Source organism: Ranitomeya imitator, chromosome 3 (assembly GCF_032444005.1).
Source record: "Ranitomeya imitator isolate aRanImi1 chromosome 3, aRanImi1.pri, whole genome shotgun sequence".
NCBI lineage: Eukaryota > Metazoa > Chordata > Amphibia > Anura > Dendrobatidae > Ranitomeya > Ranitomeya imitator.
Genome location: NC_091284.1, coordinates 768,838,507 through 768,858,967, shown reverse-complemented (window position 1 = coordinate 768,858,967; position 20,461 = coordinate 768,838,507). Strand labels below are relative to the sequence as shown.

The following is a 20,461-nucleotide window of genomic DNA, read 5'->3' as shown; positions in this document are numbered from 1 at the left end:
TCTTTCATGGATATAAAAATATTTTTATAAAATTCTCCGAGTTTCGCAAAGTACATTCAATTATTTTCTGTCCAAAAATGTAAATTTAAGCAGAAGTGTCATTAATCACTGGCCAATGAAATAACATGCTATTGTTATAAATTTGAGTGAAGGGGTGCAGTGAACTGCAGTGCAGATATTAGTAAGTTTACAATTTATTATTAACTTGCAAGCTTGAATATAAAAAACAAGTTAAAGGTCCTTTTTAATTCTAAATATCTCATGCAATTGGCTCTGCTTCACTGATTCTGGAACAGGTTGTCTTTCTTTTCTGTGTCCCTCAGGCCCAAAGTTATGCTTCCTGGTAATAAAGAATGCCCAATATACTAAATTTCCCTTCAACCAATAGAACTTCTCTGAGTGTGTTTTCTTCTCCTCTATGACTCTGGCCAATCAAAATAGGGCCAGGTCAGAGGAGAAAAGTCAAACACCCACAGAGAACTTCACAGCTGCAGCCTGGCTCAGTATGTTTTCCTGAGAATATATTTGTCTAATGTGAATATGCCAAGAACTCTGCAGTTGCACTGTGCCTTCTGGCTGCTGAAGCACTGGAGCACAGGAAAGCAGAGGCAGAGAGCCGGAACACAGGATTGCAGAATTGGAAAGTCATAGCACAGGAGAGTTGAACTGGAAAGCTAGAGCACGGGATTGCATTGCTGGAGAGCCAAATAACAGGAGAGCTGCACTGAAAAACTGGAGCACAGGAGAGCAGCACTGGAGAGTCGGGCACAGGAGAGATGGAGCACAGAAGAGCAGCACTGGAGGCTGGAGCACAGGAGAGCAGTGCTGGAGAGATGGAGCACAGGAGAGCAGCACTGGAGAGCTGGAGGACAGCAGAGCAGCGCTGGAGAGCTGGAGGACAGTAGAGCAGCGCTGGAGAGCTGGAGGACAGCAGAGCGGTGCTGGAGAGCTGGAGGACACGAGAGCAGTGCTGGAGGCTGGAGCACAGGAGAGCAGCACTGGAGGCTGGAGCACAGGAGAGCAGAACTGGAGACTGGAGCATAGGAGAGCAGCACTGGAGGCTGGAGCACAGGAGAGCAGCACTGGAGGCTGGAGCACAGGAGAGCAGCACTAGAGAGTGGGAGCACAAGGGAGCAGCACTAGAAAGTGGGAACACAGTGGAGCAGCACTGGAGAGCTGGAGGACAGGAGAGCAGTGCTGGAAAGCTGGAGGACAGGAGAGCAGCACTGGAAGCTGGAGCACAGGAGAGCAGCACTGGAGGCGGGAGCACAGGCGAGCAGCACTGGAGGCTGGAGCACAGGAGAGCAGCACTGGAGGCTGGAGCACAGGAGAGCAACACTGGAGAGTGGGAGCACAGGGGAGCAGCACTAGAAAGTGGGAGCACAGTGGAGCAGCACTGGAGAGCTGGAGGACAGGAGAGCAGTGCTGGAAAGCTGGAGGACAGGAGAGCAGCACTGGAAGCTGGAGCACAGGAGAGCAGCACTGGAGGTGGGAGCACAGGAGAGCAGCACTGGAGGCTAGAGCACAGGAGAGCAGCACTGGAGGCTGGAGCACAGGAGAGCAGCACTGGAGGCTGGAGCACAGGAGAGCAGCACTAGAGAGTGGGAGCACAGGGGAGCAGCACTAGAAAGTGGGAGCACAGTGGAGCAGCACTGGAGAGCTGGAGGACAGGAGAGCAGTGCTGGAAAGCTGGAGGACAGGAGAGCAGCACTGGAAGCTGGAGCACAGGAGAGCAACACTGGAGGCGGGAGCACAGGAGAGCAGCACTGGAGGCTGCAGCACAGGAGAGCAGAACTGGAGGCTGGAGCACAGGAGAGCAGCACTGGAGGCTGGAGCACAGGAGAGCAACACTGGAGGCTGGAGCACAGGAGAGCAGTGCTGGAAAGATGGAGCACAGGAGATCAGCACTGGAGAGCTGGACGACAGCAGAGCAGTGCTGGAGAGCTGAAGGACAGGAGAGCAGTGCTGAGAGCTGGAGGACAGGCAAGCAGCACTGGAGAGCCGGAGCCTAGGAGAGAAGTGCTGGAGAACCGGAGCAACTTCTATAGTCTTACCTATGCTAATGTTAATTTAATTTGTTGTCAGACAGTCCAATAGCTGAGCTATTCTAGAGTCACAAAGCTAGCACCCTTCACATACATTACTAGTCATGTTCCAACACAGAGTTTTGGGAAGCTCCCTTTCTGTGTTCGACTGAATGTGGAAATGGAGTAGACCAGCAGTGAAATTGGTGAGGAACAATGAGACCCCTTTCAATAACTTAGCATATTTTTTTGAAATAGTTTCAATTTGAAAAATGTTGTTTTAGCAGAATGACAAGTACTCACATCCAAAGAGTCTTCATTGACCAAAATGAGTGACATTGTTTGCGAGACTAGCCTGCACGAATATCCTGCCAAATACAAAGTATCAATGGTCAGCAACAAAGCAGAACAACACTGGATGAAATGACATATACACTTTAGCTAAGGTAGGTTGTCTTTCTTTATACCCTAGGTTCACATGTGGCACATCTGCTGCAGAAATAAATATATGATTGCTGTTAGTCTGACTGCTGGGACCTCCACAGATCACAAGAATGTTGACCCAAAGTTGAGAATAGTTGTGTGACCACCACTCCATTCACCGTCTATAGGACTGGTGGTCAGCCATGCTCACTACTGCTACATTGGTCCTCTTGTACTTGGAATGGGTGTTTTTTTGTGTGTGTTTTTATTTTTGATTACTGGGTTAGTAATGGGGATGTCTAATAGACACCTCTCCATTACTAACCCCAGGAGTTGACGGCAGATGTGATTTTTGACAAATCACAGCTGTTATCAACCCCAACTACCATTACCCAGATTTCCACTGCACCAGGACAATTGGGAAAAGCCAGGCAAAGCGTCAGAATTGGCGCGTCAAATGTCATCCACTAATTCCGGGTGGCTGTGGGCTTGTATTTTCAGGCTGGAAAGGACCCAATGGTCAGAGACCTTCCCAGCCTGAAAATATAAGCCCACAGCCATTTGCTTTACCTTGGCTGGTGATCAAAAATAGGGGGGATCTCATGTCTTTTTTCTAATTATGTATTAGGTTAAACAAGGCTAAAAACATCTGCGTAAACGCACTTACAACGCATGTGTGGTTTTTCATTGTGAATTTCCCGCAGCGGGGAGGGAGTCACATACACCCGCAACGCTCGATGGAGTAACGAGCATACCCGAGCACACCGATGCTCAGCCAAGTATCAAGCAGTAGTGAGCATGCCCACTCATCACTAATGTTTAGTATACTTTTTTTTTTTAGGAGGCTTCCCTATAGAATAGCACAGCATGTTGTCTACTACTCTGATAGAGAACAATAGTACCCTCTTACCACTCATTGAGTGATACATACATTTACATTTAATGTTTAAACCAAGAGCTTTCTGGTAAATATAGCAATCAGATGCTGAAAAATAGCCTACACTGGCTATAGACAACCAGGCCAGTGACTGTGAAGTATAGGAGGTGGCTACCAACAAAAGGCCCTAACAATCGGATTTACCCAAAACAACTTTTGGGGTTCTTTTTTTATTTCTGGTATTTTAGGCTAGTAATATAGCTGTGCAATTCAAAAAGCACTACTCTGGTGAATTGTCCAGTTTGGTCCTCTGTGGCAGGAAGTTATCACTTCGGCATCTATGGTCTAGCATCCCCGATACCTCTGAAGCTTACGTGGCAGAGCAAAGTCACGACATTGCAATGCACAACATGACAAGATACTGGGCACAGAAGTGAAGACCTCCTGCCAGAGGACGCCAGAGAAAGACCACAAATCGAACTGCTCATCTCTAGTGATGGGCGAGTAGCATTGTTACTCGGGTCTCCCCGAGAATGTTCGGGTGATCTCCGAGTAGTTTGGCATGCTCGGAGATTTAGTTTTTGTCGCCTCAGCTGCACGACTTATGGCTGCTGGACAGCCTGAACACATGTGGGGATTCCCTAACAAACAGGCATTCCTCACTCACAATCTAATCAGGCTGTCCAGTAGCCGCAAATCATGCAGCTGAGACGACGAAAATTAAATCTCCGAGCACGCTGAAATACTCGGAGATCACCCGAGCAACGAGTATACTCGCTCATCACTACTCATCTCTAGATATCAGTGATCAGTACCTATGTTGATGGCAGTTTCTTGTTTGTCTCCAGTTAAAACCCAGATTTTTATTTCTGCTTTCATCAATGTGGATATTGTTCCTGGGACTCCACCTTGCAGCTGATCCTCAATCGCTGTGGCCCCAAGAAGCATCAAATTCTGTTAAAATAAAAGAGTAGAGAAACAATTTCCACATCCTGTTTGTTGAGTATGCTGACGAAATGATGAAAACTACAATGTTGTTATTAAAGTGATGTAATTAAACTGTTGTTATTAAAGTGATGGCCAATGCAAGGAGAGCTCCTCCGCGTCAAGCACAAACCAGAAGTGGAGCTGCCGGGGAAGACTGTGAAACCAGCGCATGGGTGGAGATTTCCTAATACAAGTATATTGGTAAGTTATATATTTATATCAGGAACACATCTGAATGTAATTTTTTTGATAGTGGGCAACCACTTTAACCGATTACTAATACCAATTTAAAGCCCCCTCATTCTCAGGTTGGGAGATATAGCATAACATTATCAGATAAGAGTAAGTATCTAAAGGAAAGCTATCAACAGAAAATGACCTACTGTTTAAATCCGGATTTTGCCTTAGGCTACTTTCACACTGGCGTTTTTTCCAATACGTCGCAATGCGTCGTTTAGGGGAAAAAACGCATCCTGCAAAGTTGTCTGCAGGATGCATTTTTGCCCCATAGACTAACATTAGCAACGCATTGACACACGTCGCAACCGTCGTGCGACGGTTGTGCCATGTTGTGGCGGTCCGCCGGGAGCAAAAAACGTTACATGTAACTTTTTTGCTGCCGACGGTCCGCTTTTTCCGACCGCGCATGCACGGCCGGAACTCCGCCCCCACCTCCCCGCACCTCCCAATGGGGCAGCGGATGCGCTGGAAAAATACATCCGCTGCCCCCGTTGTGCGGCGCTTTCGCTGCTTGCGTCGGTGCGCTGCAACGTCACATAGCGACTTGCGGTGCACGACGCAAGTGTGAAAGTAGCCTTACATGTATAAAAAAACAATTTGGCAATCCAATTTTTTCATATTCGATCCTTATTAAAAATAAACAAAAACAAAATTGGCACTCTTGAAGTCTCCACATTGGCCAATGAGGCTTTTTTTTTTAGACTCATATTTCGAGTCTTTTCAGGAAGAATTTTCAGCAGACCCGTTATCAGCAGAGGCAGAAATTCAATGACAGGTAAGACCTCTACATATACAGCTGATAAAACAGGATCCACCAATCAAAATAGCTGACCCTGCTCCCCCCCTCCTAACCCTGTGCACACATTCTTTCGATGCTTCAGAACAAAAGATACGGTCGGGATCTGACCATTGTGGCCATGTACATGTGTTATTTCCTGAAACAACAGGAAATTAGAGTCTAAAGAAGCTCCAGTGATTAGTGTCATTATTTCAAAATGTATTTTTCTAGTTTAAATACAGATTGTAATATGTTAACAAAAACATTTAAACAGATAGGTTTGAGTTTACTTTCTGATTATAACTTCCCTTTAGATACTTACAAACTGTCATTGTGCATATACAAGCAATAATACTGATGCAGAATTTGCTGTAGCATCGGCATTTCTTAATTCTGGTAATTGGTGAGGATCCTGTGGGTTTAAAATCCCATCCAAAAGGCTGGCCATTTATCTTTTACTCATGGAACTCCTTTTAAAGAGGACCTGTGAGTTTTACTCTATATTAGTACTCCAATCAAAATAATAAATCTTGAGCTTTTCTCAGAACTCAGTATTGTGTTGATCCTCTATTATTCCTCCCCCCAAAATATGAATAAATTAAAAACTGGGTGCTACCAGCTAGGGGTGTATCCCTGCATCACCTCCCACAAATTTTGCTGTGTTGTTTTTGCCATGGATCTGCAAAAAGAGCTCTAGAAAATATGTGTCAAAATCTAAATGTGATGCATGGAGCTTTGCTGTGTGTTTTATACTATTAATTGCAAGAGTGAAAATCTGCAGCATAAATTGATGCCACTGGTTAGCTTTCGTTGCATTTCTTTTTCCAACATTGTGCAATGATACCTTTAGGATATGTTCCCACGATGAGTTTTTGGATGTTGCAGATTCTCTGCACCATTTCTGCACCCCTTAAGTAAAATAGGTTACTTGTATGCAGTGTAAAAAAATCACCAAAAACTCATTATGGGAACTTAGCCTTAAAGTGGAGAAAGAAGTCAGAAAATACGCAAAGGTGTCATGAGGGTAAGGTAAAGTAGCATTTCTATTGAATTTATTAATAGAAAACTTCCAAAATGACTACCCCTAGGGTGGAATTGGCTTCTCCTAGCTCGGAGACCGGGTATTGCAGGCTAATATCAGCACCCTTAGGTTAGTTATGATGTGACCACTCTCTAGCAATCCTGTTACTAATTTAGCTTCGATTGCAGTATTAATAACGCCGGCTACAAGCCCTCCTTTCCGTCCATAATCCCCTCCATTTCACCTTAGCTCTGCCCTTCTGACAGTTAGCTATCCATGACTATTTAGAGGGATCTTCATACAGGATATTGATTGGTTTCATATTTTCAGGAAAGCCTCAAGGTCTTCGCTGCTAAACCCAAAGCTTCAGGGACCGCAGGATAGTATAGAGATTTGATGTTTTTCTTTTTGCAATAATTACAACAGAGTAATAAAGGGTTGTGGTGTCACACTGAGCTGTAATATCAAGTTCATGGTGATGTCATGGCTTGCAGCATGTTTCTCCCAAGTGGCCCCATTCCCTCTTTGTGCCGACAGTCACTGTAAGAAAATATCTCAAGGATCGAAGGGTCTTGTAGCCCAGAGTGCAAGTATTCCAGGGAACAAAAACAATGTTTAGAATAGAGACAATATTGTGAAACCTTCCATAATAAAGGTTGTCATTGATAATAAAGTGATACTGCCATATGGTAAGTCCTTCAGGCAAACACAACAGCAGGGAAACCCACACCTATGCCATATGCGGGTGCAAGATCTTGGGAGTTGTAGTACAGAAACAGCTCGAAAGTCAAAGGTCATCAGACTATGTACTACTCACCTTTTCAATAAGCTCATAACACTCCTCAAGTTTCTGCACTCTGTCCTTCAGAACCACACTGGCTTCATTATGTACCTTCAGCCATTCCTTGTACTCCGATTCATCAAGGTCAACATATGCAATGCACAATGTTCTCAAGCCTTAACATAAGGAGAAAACAAATACAACTCAAACAGATAGATAGACAGATAGTTGCTAACAAAAGGCAACTACCTGCCGGTTCTATAGCTCAGAGCAGTCACTGACCGCTCATGCCAACGATTTAGCTGCTCGACGTCAACGGAGCAGCTCTTCTTCTTCTGGACTACTTGGGCGTTACTTCCGAAATCATGCTGATTGACATCTGGCTTCCCGCAGATTCGCAGTGGGAAGCCGGCCGTCAATCAGCATGACGTCAGCAGTCACGCCCCTTCAACATACCTGAGCGGAATAGAAGATGCTGCTCTGTCAACATGATGTCATATAAAGCATCGGTATGTGACCACTCTGTGCCGGCAAAAATCTGCGCCGGGCACAACAGGCAGGTAGATAACCCATTTAAATACCTCAACATAACTAATAAAGCAACTGGGGTCTCCAAATTTATAAATAATGACATTTTTACTGACTACTGCAGTTTCAGAATTTTTCATCCAGGGTTGTCAACTTGACTTTATTTTTTCTGGACAGCTTATCAAAAAGTCATGGACAGAATATTTTTTGCGGACACATTGGAAAACTATAACTTATTATGATTATAAACGATAAATGTCTACAGTCCATAATCCTGATAAAACATTAGCTGACCTCACATAATGTTAGGGCTAGCGGAACGCACCAAATAATAAGACAGATAGAGTAAGGTGCGTTCGCAGCCCGGGGTCCACCGTGCAGAGATGGAACCTGCTGCCAAGTAATGATGGAATATATGGCGGTACAATGTGAATACGCACACGGGTTAACTTCACCCTGTGTGAAGGAAGCGAACCCTGTTGCGTCACAGGGCCGCGGTACCGCACCAAGAGCGCAAGCAAGGAGTCTCGGAACTCGATCCCAAAACACAGAATTTGAGTTCATATAGACCTCATGCGCTCGCAATTAGAGGCTGTATTGTGTGTTACGTGCTGATGGCTATGTCGGGCGCTAGATAGCAATCATCCACCTTCCGCGAGCAGTCATACAATAGGGAGGGGATTTTAAAGAACGACTTTCACTCACAACACACACACGTTTACAAATGTACACTAGCGCATGGCCGTGCGGTCATGCGAAGCTTATATAGCTGCAGCACGTTCAGGACCTTCCAATAAAGGGCCAATGGGAAGCTGCCACAGAAGTTTAGCACCTTCAAGGCCTTCCTGGAGGACCAATGGGAACCGCTGCAGCATCTGAGCATGTGACCCTCGATCTCCAACGGGAGATCTCAACCTGGGCATGCTCAGAAGGGAAAAGCAGGACTTTGTCCCAAAAGTGTCTGCTCGCCGCTGCCCAGCACTGGCTTCAATGGCAGAAGCAGGAAAAGCAGCAGTAATCCTATGCACAGAGTGAGACTGAGCAAGACGTTGGGAACGACGTCTCTGCTGAGCAGACTCCACTGTGGCTGGAGAAGAATGGGAGACCGCAGCAGAGATGGTTCGAGATTCCCCCTGTGCAGAGGCAGGAACTCAATACCTAACACATGATGATAATTAGAGTCAACATGAACTTAATTTTTTTACGGACAGGGGAAAAAGTGCACTAGTTTTACGCACTATTCTGGAATTTCCACATGGTTATCAACCCTGCGTTCATCTCCCTGAATAGAATCCCTCATGAGAGCACAGATTTTTCTCAAGCAAGAATTGTTCACTGAGAATTCTGATTGCATGTTAGATATATAACTACGTCAAGAGACTGGTTCAAAAATGTAAGAACTCTTTGCCTTATACAAACATTTAAAAAGAGTATAAATAGATAGCAAAGGCACTAAATGTTCCTGGCAGTTGCATAGTTACTGGGCAGCAGAGGGAGTGGATGCCCCTGGCCACACGCTCAGAGAGGGCCGCCCAGAGCTACGCTACTGTAACTGTATGCTGCGCACGCCGATACAGCTACACTCTGTGGTAGAGCAGGGAGACTCGATCTCCCTGCACTGCAACCTGATCACTATGGGGCCCTTGAACAGGAGGGGGGTCCGTCGTCGTAAGTTCAAATGTATCCGTTGGATTCAACCGATACAGTTGAAAGCAACGATGATAGAAGCATCACGCTAGCATCAATGACATTGATATCATTACTTGGTGCCTGCTGCCCTGAGATGTGCGGGCGATCGAAGAAGCGAAGGAACGAGGAGGAGAGGTGAGTGTTGTTTTTTTATGGGGACTGCATTACACTGTATGAAGGCCAATGGGAGTGCATTATACTGTATAGAGCTATGGAGAGTGCATTATGCTGTATAGAGTCTGCCTTTGGGGAGTGCATTATACTATATAGAGTCTGTCTATTGGGAGTGCATTATACTATATAGAGTCTGCCTACGCAGAGAATTATACTACGGTATATATAGTCTACCTATGGGGATTTAATTATATTATATAGAGTCTGCCTATGGGGAGTGTATTAAGCTATATAGAGGAGTTCAGTTTATTTTGACTGTCAAAGGGGCAAACAGGGAATTATTACTTTCTGGGGCAAAATGTGGGCACTATTTTTTAGGGCACTTGCACATGGCTTTACTATATTCTAGAGGTTTGTTTTACCATTTAGAGGGCACACTGGAGCACACAGAAGGTGTAGGAATAGGGACACATACAGCGGCAGCAGCTCACTACTGAGATATCGGCAGGATGAGGAGTTTGTGCAGGTTGGGAATAGATGGGGAAGTTGCAGGAATGTGAGACGTCAGATGTGTCTTTGTTGTAATCTCTGCAACCGCGTCCTGGCTGGAGAAGTTGTCATGTCGGTCTGGGACAGTTGGAAAAGATGGAAAAAGTAAACGAATCCATCAGAAAGAACAGCAGCTGTAAGTTACTATATACAGTATGTCACCATATGGTGGTAATATCAATGTTGGTCTTTGTATAGAGATTATTTTCAGTAATACTGTGGTTATCTGCTGAGGTTCTCCTACATCCACTATTAGGGTGCACAACCATAGTTGTTAATCAGGGTATTCTTGTTAGGGGCCCACTCAGAATCCCCCCTTCCCCCAGAACCAAAACCCTAGCTACACCAATGGCTCATGGAGATACAGATGAAGCAGAGTCCCCAATTCAAGGTTGCAAGAACACTGGTAACACTACCTGGACATGGCAGAAATAGGAAGCGATCATCGCCTGCCACCAGATTCCTGAGAAAACAGGTCTCCTCCAAAAGCCCTCAATTGGCTGCAGAAGTCTTACAGTAAGATATGGTAGCCTCGGGCACAGAGGTTTCTGTTTGCAAAGTAAGACACATACTAAACACTGTAGGTTTCCAAGCCCAAACTCCAAGATGTGCAGCTTTACTGATAGGGAATTTAGATTGTGAGCCCCATTGGGGACAGCGATGATAATGTCTGTAATGTGCTGCGGAATATGTTAGCGCTATATAAAAATAAAGATTATTATTATTACTAACCAAAGAAAAGTCTAATGTGCACAAAATCATAAAAATAAAGCACGGAAGTTTGCAGATTCTGTTCTGTAGTATAATTAAACAAAATTTGAATGTTTCAGGCCTATGGATCAGCAGTATGTCTGGAGGAGGAAGAATAAAGCATACGCTGAAGAAAACACCCTGCCTACAGTAAAGCATAGCGGGGGCTCAGTGATACCTACAGTAAAGCATAGCAGTGGCTCAGTAACGCTCTAGAGCTGCTTTGCTTCATTTGGCTTGGGAAACCTGCAGCATGTGGAGAGCAAAGATAGATTTAATCTAGTATCAAGAAATTGTAAGAGAAAATATAATGTTTGCTCTGAAGAAGCTGAAGATTGGGAGTTATTGAATCTTTAAATAAGAAATGATCCCAAGCATACTTCAAAGTCCACCAAGACTTGGTTTAAGAAACAGTCCTACAATATTGGACTGGGTGTCACAATTTCCTATGTTGTATTTGTATACCATAGAAACTTTTTAGTGGAATGTGAAGAAAGCGACAGCAGTATGAAAACCCAAGAATATTAATGAACTGGAGGCTACTGCTAATAGAGACTGGGCTAAGATTTGCAGGACTAAAGATACTTGTTATTAAGAGGTGAATAATTTGGAAATTGCAGTACTCAGTGAAAGTGGAATTTATGCTGAATTTAGAGAAATCATGTGCTATATTAGTTGTGTTGAACTGTTTACATTTTTTTTATCGATTATTGTAAAAAGCAGAAAATTGGTTAATTACGCTTATAAACTGTAGAGAAGGATAGATAGATAGATAGATAGATAGATAGATAGATAGATAGATAGATAGACGTGATAGATAGATAGAGAAAAAGGATAGATAGATAGATAGATAGATAGATAGATAGATAGATAGATAGATAAGATTCATAGATAGAAAAAAATCAAGGCAGCGCCAGCAAAAAAAAGAGCCTCCCAGGCATAAACCAATCCTCCAAAAATGAAGGCAGCACTCCCAAAATGGAAAATTAGAAAAATATAATAGCCCACAGTGACGGCAATGTTTTGGTTTAATTGAGAAAGGTCCTCAATTGGACGGAAACATTGCCGTCACTATTGGTTATTACATTTTTCTAATTTTCCATTTTGGGAGTGCTGCCTTCATTTTTGTATGTAGGTAGATAGAGACATGTGAGTATTTTAATAAATAAGTGGTCTAAAAAAAATTAGCTGAAAAGGAGAAAACGGTTTTTCAGTTTTCAATCTACCAACTCAGTGGCAGTTTTGCTTGCGGCAAAAACCCGGTCCTGTGGTGCAATGTGCAGATTTCTGGCATCCATGAATTTGTGCCAGTTGTAGGGTCCCAGCTTGTGAAAAGGAGATGGCACTGTGTTGCTGACTGATGGACGTGGAAATTTTTTTAGCAAACTGTATTTCCTGTGCACAGTATATGCAGTGTACCTAAGCACTACAATACTTGTGTCAAAGCACCATAATGTTAATTTAACCAGCCCCAACATCATAGAAGAATACTCTAAGAGACCAATTTTCCATTCATTAGTAGCCAGGCAATACAAAACGTTCATAGAAATCAGTAAAAAAAAATGCAAAAATTCTAAGCCCATTGGATACTGGCCCCATCTTCTTCCTAGTCCTGAGGCATGGTCACTGCTTCTACAAAGGCAACAAATGCTTTGACTTCTAAATTCTGATTCCAACATTATATTTTGGCTGAGAATAAAAAGCTGGCGTTTTGTTTAGCTTCAGCTTGGCCAGCATTACCGCAGAGTGTATAGAAGGCGGTGGCGGTGAGCCGTAGCTCACTTATCAAACATGACATTAATACACTTAGACACGTCAGTCTCCGATAAAACCTTTAAATCATTCCCTGTGTAGAGAATGTTCATCCAAGAACTGATCGTTCCTTAAGTTTTCTTATAAGATAAAATTGTAGTCCTTATCTCTCCAACAATAAATACTGTGCTTGTTGAGAGGTTTTATTAATCTCGGACAATTATAAGGCATTTGACAAAGGAAACAATGTAAACTTGTGATTTAAACCAGTCTTATTTTTTATCAATTGGATTAAAGGAAAGGTCTAGTTTTACATGTTAGTTTTGGAGAAGTGGTATAATACAGTAACCTTTATAACATGTATTAGTCCTCATTGACAATTTGATTTTTTCTTTTCTTTGACAACGTCTCCAAAAATAATAGACAGCCAACATTTTTTACAAACTCCATGGGAAAAAATTATAGATATGGATTTTTTAAATGGACTGTGAAGGATCCAATGCAGCACTGACAACCCTGGTCTTCGTTGTATTGCAGGCTCGATTTTTCTCATTTTCTTTTTCAAGTGTCTAACAATTCTAAACCAGGGCCGAATAAAATGTTAGTGTTTTGTGCAGCAAACACGATCACAGCTAACTGACCAGTGGCACATGCTGGTTAGAACTTTTCCAACAGCGGCTCGCACTGACATCAGTGAACTGAACGGAGTTCATTGGTTGTAAACTCCCAGGACCGCTAAGGCGGCACCAAGAGTGTGTGAACTTTCTCACGCTCACGGTGACAACAGTGAGATGAAAGGATATTATCTTGAAGCACTGAGCTGAGCTTCAACCCCCCCAACTATCACCCCACTTACCACCACACCAGGGCAAGTGGGAAGAGCGAAGCTAAGTGCCATAATTGGCAGATCTTACGGATGCGCCATTTCTGGGGTGGCTGAGAGCTGATGTTTTTAATCTGTGAGGGGGCCAATATCCATTGCCCCTTCCTAGGCTATTAATATGAGCCAGCAGCTGTCTGCCATGCCTTTGCTGGTTTTTAATTATAGGGGGACCCTACGTCATTTTTTTTGGGGGGTCCCCATTTTCATAACCAGGAAAGGCTAAGTATACAGCTGTGAGCTGATATTAATAGCTTAATGGATATTACCCCATTCCCAGGCTATAAACATCTGCCCCCAGCTGTCCGCTTTCCCTCTGCTGGGTTAATAAAATGTCAGGGGGATCCCACGCCATTTATTTCAGAAAATAATTTATGTAATAGTAAAATACATGAACAATTAGCTTCACAGGCACTGTACTAATTATATGTGTGACTGAAACTTTTTATCAATCCTATGTGTATATATCTATTCTATCGGGTCACGCTGTGATTTTACTGTATGTGGCAGATGAATTGCTGGCTTTTCAAAGGGCATGGGTTATTTAAAGAAGGAAATATCTTCTCTCTTGTTTGGATGGGGACACACTGAAAATTTCAGGTCGTGCTTGAGACTTTCTGTTCTCCGCTGTCATTAACAGAGCGCTGCTGTAGGAAGACGTAGGAAATGAAAGAGAGATGCAATGTCTTTATTAAATAAAGTCTGAAGACAGTGTAAAAAAAAGATGTTTGTGTAGAAAGATTCTCCTCTCTGTGAAGTGTTCTCTATCAGTTAGACCGGCATTTTCACTCCAAATAAACCGACTAATGGAAGATGCTGCTACTGCTTTGGAGTAACAGAAATGCAGACATTCAATATTTGCAACCCAAAAATCTACTGCAACTACTGATTTTTGGCAGGAAAAGTGCTGTGCAAAATATGCACTTTTTTTGCAGCATTTGCTCCATGAGTTTTTTCCCCTCTTCATTTGAATGGGGAAAAACGCTGCAAAAAGGCTGCAAAAACAATGGAAGAATTGACGCAGCAGATTAAATCTGCAAGAAAAAAAATAAACAGCATGCGCATTAGATCTCCTTTATTTTTCTGGAAATGTAAAAAATTGCATTTTTTAAAATGCATGGTGGGGTGAACACAGTGGCGGATCATAATGAGGTCAATTTGGGCAGTAGCCCAGGGCCCAGTAGTGTGGGGGGCCCTGGGCTACCGCTGAGATTGACCTTGGCCGCCATCAGGGCATTACTGCCCTGACTGACTTATGGGGCACGGTGGGCAGAGGGGGCCCGCATCGGGCTCCGTCTCATCTGCTCACCAGGCCCCTACCAGCACTGCGGCAGTTTAATGCTATTGACGTGCAGGCTTGTGCCCACACGTCAATAGTTAACAGCCGCCAGCCAATCGGAGGCTGGCAGCTGACGTTAGCCGCAGCGCGCACATTGCTGGCGTCTGACGTGATTGTCAGCCCCGGTGAGTGCACACTTCAGCTGCGTGAAGGGAGCTTCGCCGCAGGAGCGCGGACAGATGAGAAGAACTTTTTTTTTAATTGAGAGCAGCGATCCGGGGGGCTCAGGGCAGAATGCTGGAGACACTGGTGGCAGAGATGCTGGACACAGATGGGGCAGAGATGCTGGACACAGATGGGGCAGAGATGCTGGACACAGATGGGGCAGAGATGCTGAACACACTGGGGGCACAGATGCTGGACACACTGGGGGCAGAGATGCTGGACACAGATGGGGCAGAGTGTTATGAACTGGTGATTCAGAAACACAATGGACCTGGTGATTAAGAGCACACAAAGTGACCTGATAGTTACTAATAACATAGGACGAGCTCTGAGACGTGGGAACTCTGCTGACCGCAATCCCTAATCCTATCACACCACACTAGAGGTAGCCGTGGAGCGCTCCTGACCAGACCTAGGCGCCTCGGGCACAGCCTGAGAAACTAGCTAGCCCTGAAGATAGAAAAATAAGCCTACCTTGCCTCAAAGAAATTCCCCAAAGAAAAAGGCAGTCCCCCACATATAATGACTGTGAGTAAAGATGAAAATACAAACACAGAGATGAAATAGGTTTTAGCAAAGTGAGGCCCGACTTACTGAATAGACCGAGGATAGGAAAGATAGCTTTGCGGTGAGCACAAAAACCTACAAACAACCACGCAGAGGGCGCAAAAAGACCCTCCGTACCGACTAACGGCACGGAGGTGCTCCCTCTGCGTCCCAGAGCTTCCAGCAAGCAAGAAAAACCAATATAGCAAGCTGGACAGAAAAAATAGCAAACAAAAGTAACACAAGCAGAACTTAGCTTATGCAGGGCAGACAGGCCACAGGAACGATCCAGGAGAGAGCAAGACCAATACTGGAACATTGACTGGAGGCCAGGAACAAAGAACTAGGTGGAGTTAAATAGAGCAGCACCTAACGACTTAACCTCGTCACCTGAGGAAGGAAACTCAGAAGCCGCAGCCCCACTCACATCCACCAGAGAAAGCTCACAGACAGAACCAGCCGAAGTACCACTCATGACCACAGGAGGGAGCTCGACCACAGAATTCACAACAGCAGAGATGCTGGACACACTGGGGGCTGAATGCTGGAAACAATGGGGGCTGAATGCTGGAGACACTGGGGGCAGAAATGCTGGAGACACTGGGGGCAGAAATGCTGGAGACACTGGGGGCAGAAATGCTGGAGACACGGGGCACAGATGGGGTAGAGATGCTGGACACAGATGGGGCAGAGATGCTGGACATAGATGGGGCAGAGATGCTGGACACAGATGGGGCAGAGATACTGGACACAGATGAGGGCAGAGATGCTGGACACAGATGGGGCAGAGATGCTGGACACAGATGAGGGCAGAGATGCTGGACATAGATGAGGCAGAGATGCTGGACACATGGGGCAGAGATGCTGGACACAGATGAGGGCAGAGATGCTGGACACAGATGGGGCAGAGATGCTGGACACAGATGGGGCAGAGATGCTTGACACAGATGGGGCAGAGATGCTGGACACAGATGGGGCAGAGATGCTGGACACAGATGAGGCAGAGATGCTGGACACAGATGGGGCAGAGATGCTGGACACAGATGGGGCAGAGATGCTGGACACAGATGGGGCAGAGATGCTGGACACAGATGGAGCACAGATGCTGGACACAGATGGGGCAGAGATGCTGGACACAGATGGGGCAGAGATGCTGGACACAGATGGAGCACAGATGCTGGACACAGATGGGGCAGAGATGCTGGGCACAGATAGGGCAGAGATGCTGGACACAGATGGGGCAGAGATGCTGGACACAGATGGGGCAGAGATGCTGGACACAGATGGGGCAGAGATGCTGGACACAGATGGGGCAGAGATGCTGGACACAGATGGGGCAGAGATGCTGGACACAGATGGGGCAGAGATGCTGGACACAGATGGAGCACAGATGCTGGACACAGATGGGGCAGAGATGCTGGACACAGATGGGGCAGAGATGCTGGACACACTGGGGGCAGAATGCTGGACACACTTGGGGAAGAATGCTGGACACACTGGGGGCTGAATGCTTGACACACTGGGGGCTGAATGCTTGACACACTGGGGGCTGAATGCTTGACACACTGGGGGCTGAATGCTTGACACACTGGGGGCTGAATGCTGGACACACTGGGGCAGAGCGCTGGACACACTGGGGCAGAATGCTGGACACACTGGGGGCAGAATGCTGGATGCACTGGAGGCAGAATACTGGACACACTGGGGGCACAATGAGAGACACACTGGGGGCAGAATGATGGACACACTAGGGGCAGAATGCTGGACACACTGGGGCAGAATGCTGGACACACTGGGGGCAGAATGCTGGACACACTGGGGGCTGAATGCTGGACACTCTGGGGCCTGAAATGCTGGAGACACTGGAGGCCGAAATGCTGGAGACACTGGGGGCCAAAATGCTGGAGACACTGGGGGCAGAAATGCTGGAGACACGGGGCAGAATGCTGGAGACATAGGGGGCAGAATGGAGATACGGGGCAGAATGGATATACGGGGCAGGATTGGAGACACTGGGGGCAGGATTGGAGACAGATCATTAAGGATCATGGGGCAGGATTGGATCATGGGGCAGGATGGATACGATGGGAGACAGATGGGGCAGCATGGGAAGATCATATGGGGCAGAATGGGTACTCATGAGGGCAGGATGGGAGAACATATGGCTGAAGCCAGGAATGAGACACACAGGGGCCAGGATGGGGACTATTATTACCATAGGGACTAATTTAGGGATATTATTACTGCAGTGATGTATTTATTTTATTTTTTTAGTATACTGTTTTAAATGGGGGGGGCGGTCCTGTTACTGTGTAGAGTGACACTATGCTGCCTCTTTTTCTTCATGTGGTGTAATGTAGAAGTTGAGAAAAATTTAAGTAATGTGTTCTGCAAGCGGAGCTCGAGATAACTGTATTATTTCCTGCAGAGATGAGCTCTGGCTGGAAGAAGTGATGGTGGTCTGTGCTGGATGAAAGATGAAGGATTTCACCTAGAGACGTCACTGGTGAGTCAGTGTGTTACCTGTACATGGTGTTGTGGTATTTGTTCCTTGTGTGTGCTATTTGGTCACTTTGTGGTGGTAATATGGTGTCTGATCATGGTGTTGTATTTGTTCCTTGTCTGTGATATTATTGGTCATTTTAAAATTTGAAAAATAAATAAAAATATACCTAAATTGTTTTGCATATTTTAACAAATATTTAATAGGTTACAGTAGCATAGGGCCTGGCCAAAAGTGTCTACCGTGTTATGGTGGTGGCTTGAAAAATCTTTTGCCCAAAACAAAAGCTGCCGGTTATATGTGTGATCTGGTGATGGGAACTGTTAATGTGTGATAGGTGAGAAGTGGAGTTTCATTCAGCAACTATTTTTCTGGAATAATCTGGTTCAGGTATATGATGACCTCGTCGCATGACCCCGTCACATGACCGGAGGGCCCATAGAGTCTGAACAGCCCGGGGCCCTGGCTACCCTTAATCCACCCCTGGGTGAACATATAAAAAGCGCAATATGTGCACATATCGTAAGTGTTTTATTGTCTATAGCAGGAGTGAAAACCTAGTTTGGCTAGAGGGCTACATTGTTATTATTATTATTATTATTATTTATTGTTATAGCGCCATTTATTCCATGGCGCTTTACATGTGAGGAGGGGTATACATAATGAAAACAAGTACAATAATCTTAAACAATACAAGTCATAACTGGTACAGGAGGAATGAGGACCCTGCCCGCGAGGGCTCACAATCTACAAGGGATGGGTGAGAATACAGTAGGTGAGGGTAGAGATGGTCATGCAGCGGTTTGGTCGATCGGTGGTAGCTGCAGGTTGTAGGCTTGTCTGAAGAGGTGGGTCTTCAGGTTCTTTTTGAAGGTTTCGATGGTAGGCGAGAGTCTGATGTGTTGTGGTAGAGGGTTCCAGAGTAGGGGTGATACGCGAGAGAAATCTTGTATACGATTGTGGGAAGAGGAGACAAGAGGGGAGTAGAGTAGGAGATCTTGTGAGGATCGGAGGTTGCGGGTAGGTAAGTACCGGGAGACGAGGTCACAGATGTATGGAGGAGACAGGTTGTGGATGGCTTTGTACGTCATGGTTAGGGTTTTGTAGTGGAGTCTCTGGGCAATGGGGAGCCAGTGAAGGGATTGACAGAGGGGAGAGGCCGGGGAATAGCGGGGGGACAGGTGGATTAGTCGGGCAGCAGAGTTTAGAATAGATTGGAGGGGTGCGAGAGTGTTAGCGGGGAGGCCACAGAGCAGGAGGTTGCAGTAGTCAAGGCGAGAGATGATGAGGGCATGGACTAGGGTTTTTGCAGATTCATGGTTGAGGAATGAACGGATTCATGAAATATTTTTGAGTTGCAGTCGGCAGGAAGTTGAAAGGGCTTGGATATGTGGTTTGAAGGAGAGATCAGCGTCAAGGATTACCCCGAGGCAGCGAGCTTGTGGGACTGGGGAGAGTGGGCAGCCATTTACTGTAATGGATAGGTTCGTTGGGGGGGTCGCGTGAGATGGGGGAAAGATGATGAATTCTCTTTTGTCCATGTTAAGTTTCAAAAATCTAGCGGAGAAGAAGGATGAAATAGTGGACAGACATTGAGGGATTCTGGTTAGAAGGGAGGTGATATCTGGTCCAGAGATGTAGATCTGTGTGTCGTCAGCATAGAGGTGATACTGAAAGCCATGAGATTCTATGAGCTGTCCCAGGCCAAAGGTGTAAATGGAGAAGAGCAAGGGCCCAAGGACTGAACCTTGTGGGACTCCGACAGATAGAGGGCGAGGTGAGGAGGTGGTGTGTGAGTGGGAGACGCTGAATGTCCGGTCTGTTAGGTATGATGAGATCCAGGATAGGGCCAAGTCTGCGATGCCAAGGAATGAGAGGGTTTGTAATAATAGGGAATGGTCCACTGTGTCAAAGGCAGCCGACAGGTCGAGGAGGAGGAGGACAGAGTAGTGTCGCTTGCTCTTGGCGGTTAAGAGGTCATTGGTGACTTTAGTTAGGGCAGTTTCGGTGGAATGGTGTGACCGGAAGCCAGATTGTAGGCGGTCAAAGAGGGAGCAGGAAGAGAGATGGGAGGACAGTTCAAGGTAGACGTGTTGTTCCAGTAGTTTGGAGGCATAGGGGAGAAGTGATATAGGGCGATAGCTAGATACAGAGGATGGGTCAAGAGAGGGCTTTTTGAGGATAGGTGTGATTGAGGCATGTTTAAAGCTTGAGGGGAAAACACCAGTTGTTAGAGATAAGTTGAAGAGATGGGTTAGGGTTGGGATGAAGATTGTGGTGAGGTTTGGGATGAGGTGGGATGGGAGCGGGTCAAGTGCACAGGTGGTGAGATGTGATCTTGAGAGTAGAGTGGAGAGTTGATCTTCTCTAATGGTGGAGAAGTTGGTTTTGGAGGTGGAGGGCTGGGAAATCGGGAGGAAGAGCTCTGGGGGTTGTTGACCAAAACTGTCTCTAATGCTATCAATCTTCTGCTTGAAAAATGAGGCAAAGTCTTCAGCAGAGATAAGTGGGGAGG

At 45.6% G+C, this 20,461-nt stretch overlaps 1 protein-coding gene across 3 annotated transcripts in view; it reads right to left on the bottom strand.

Moving 5' to 3' along the window:
- Positions 1-20,461, bottom strand: part of ATP8A2 (ATPase phospholipid transporting 8A2) — a 1,056,467-nt gene that overhangs the window by 621,964 nt on the left and 414,042 nt on the right. For all 3 annotated transcript variants that reach the window (XM_069759054.1, XM_069759055.1, XM_069759056.1), the window contains 3 exons: positions 7,168-7,307; positions 4,140-4,278; positions 2,328-2,392 (listed from right to left, as the gene is read on the bottom strand). In XM_069759054.1, the coding sequence (XP_069615155.1) occupies positions 2,328-2,392; positions 4,140-4,278; positions 7,168-7,307 (344 nt within the window). The remainder of the gene's footprint in view (positions 1-2,327; positions 2,393-4,139; positions 4,279-7,167; positions 7,308-20,461) is intronic.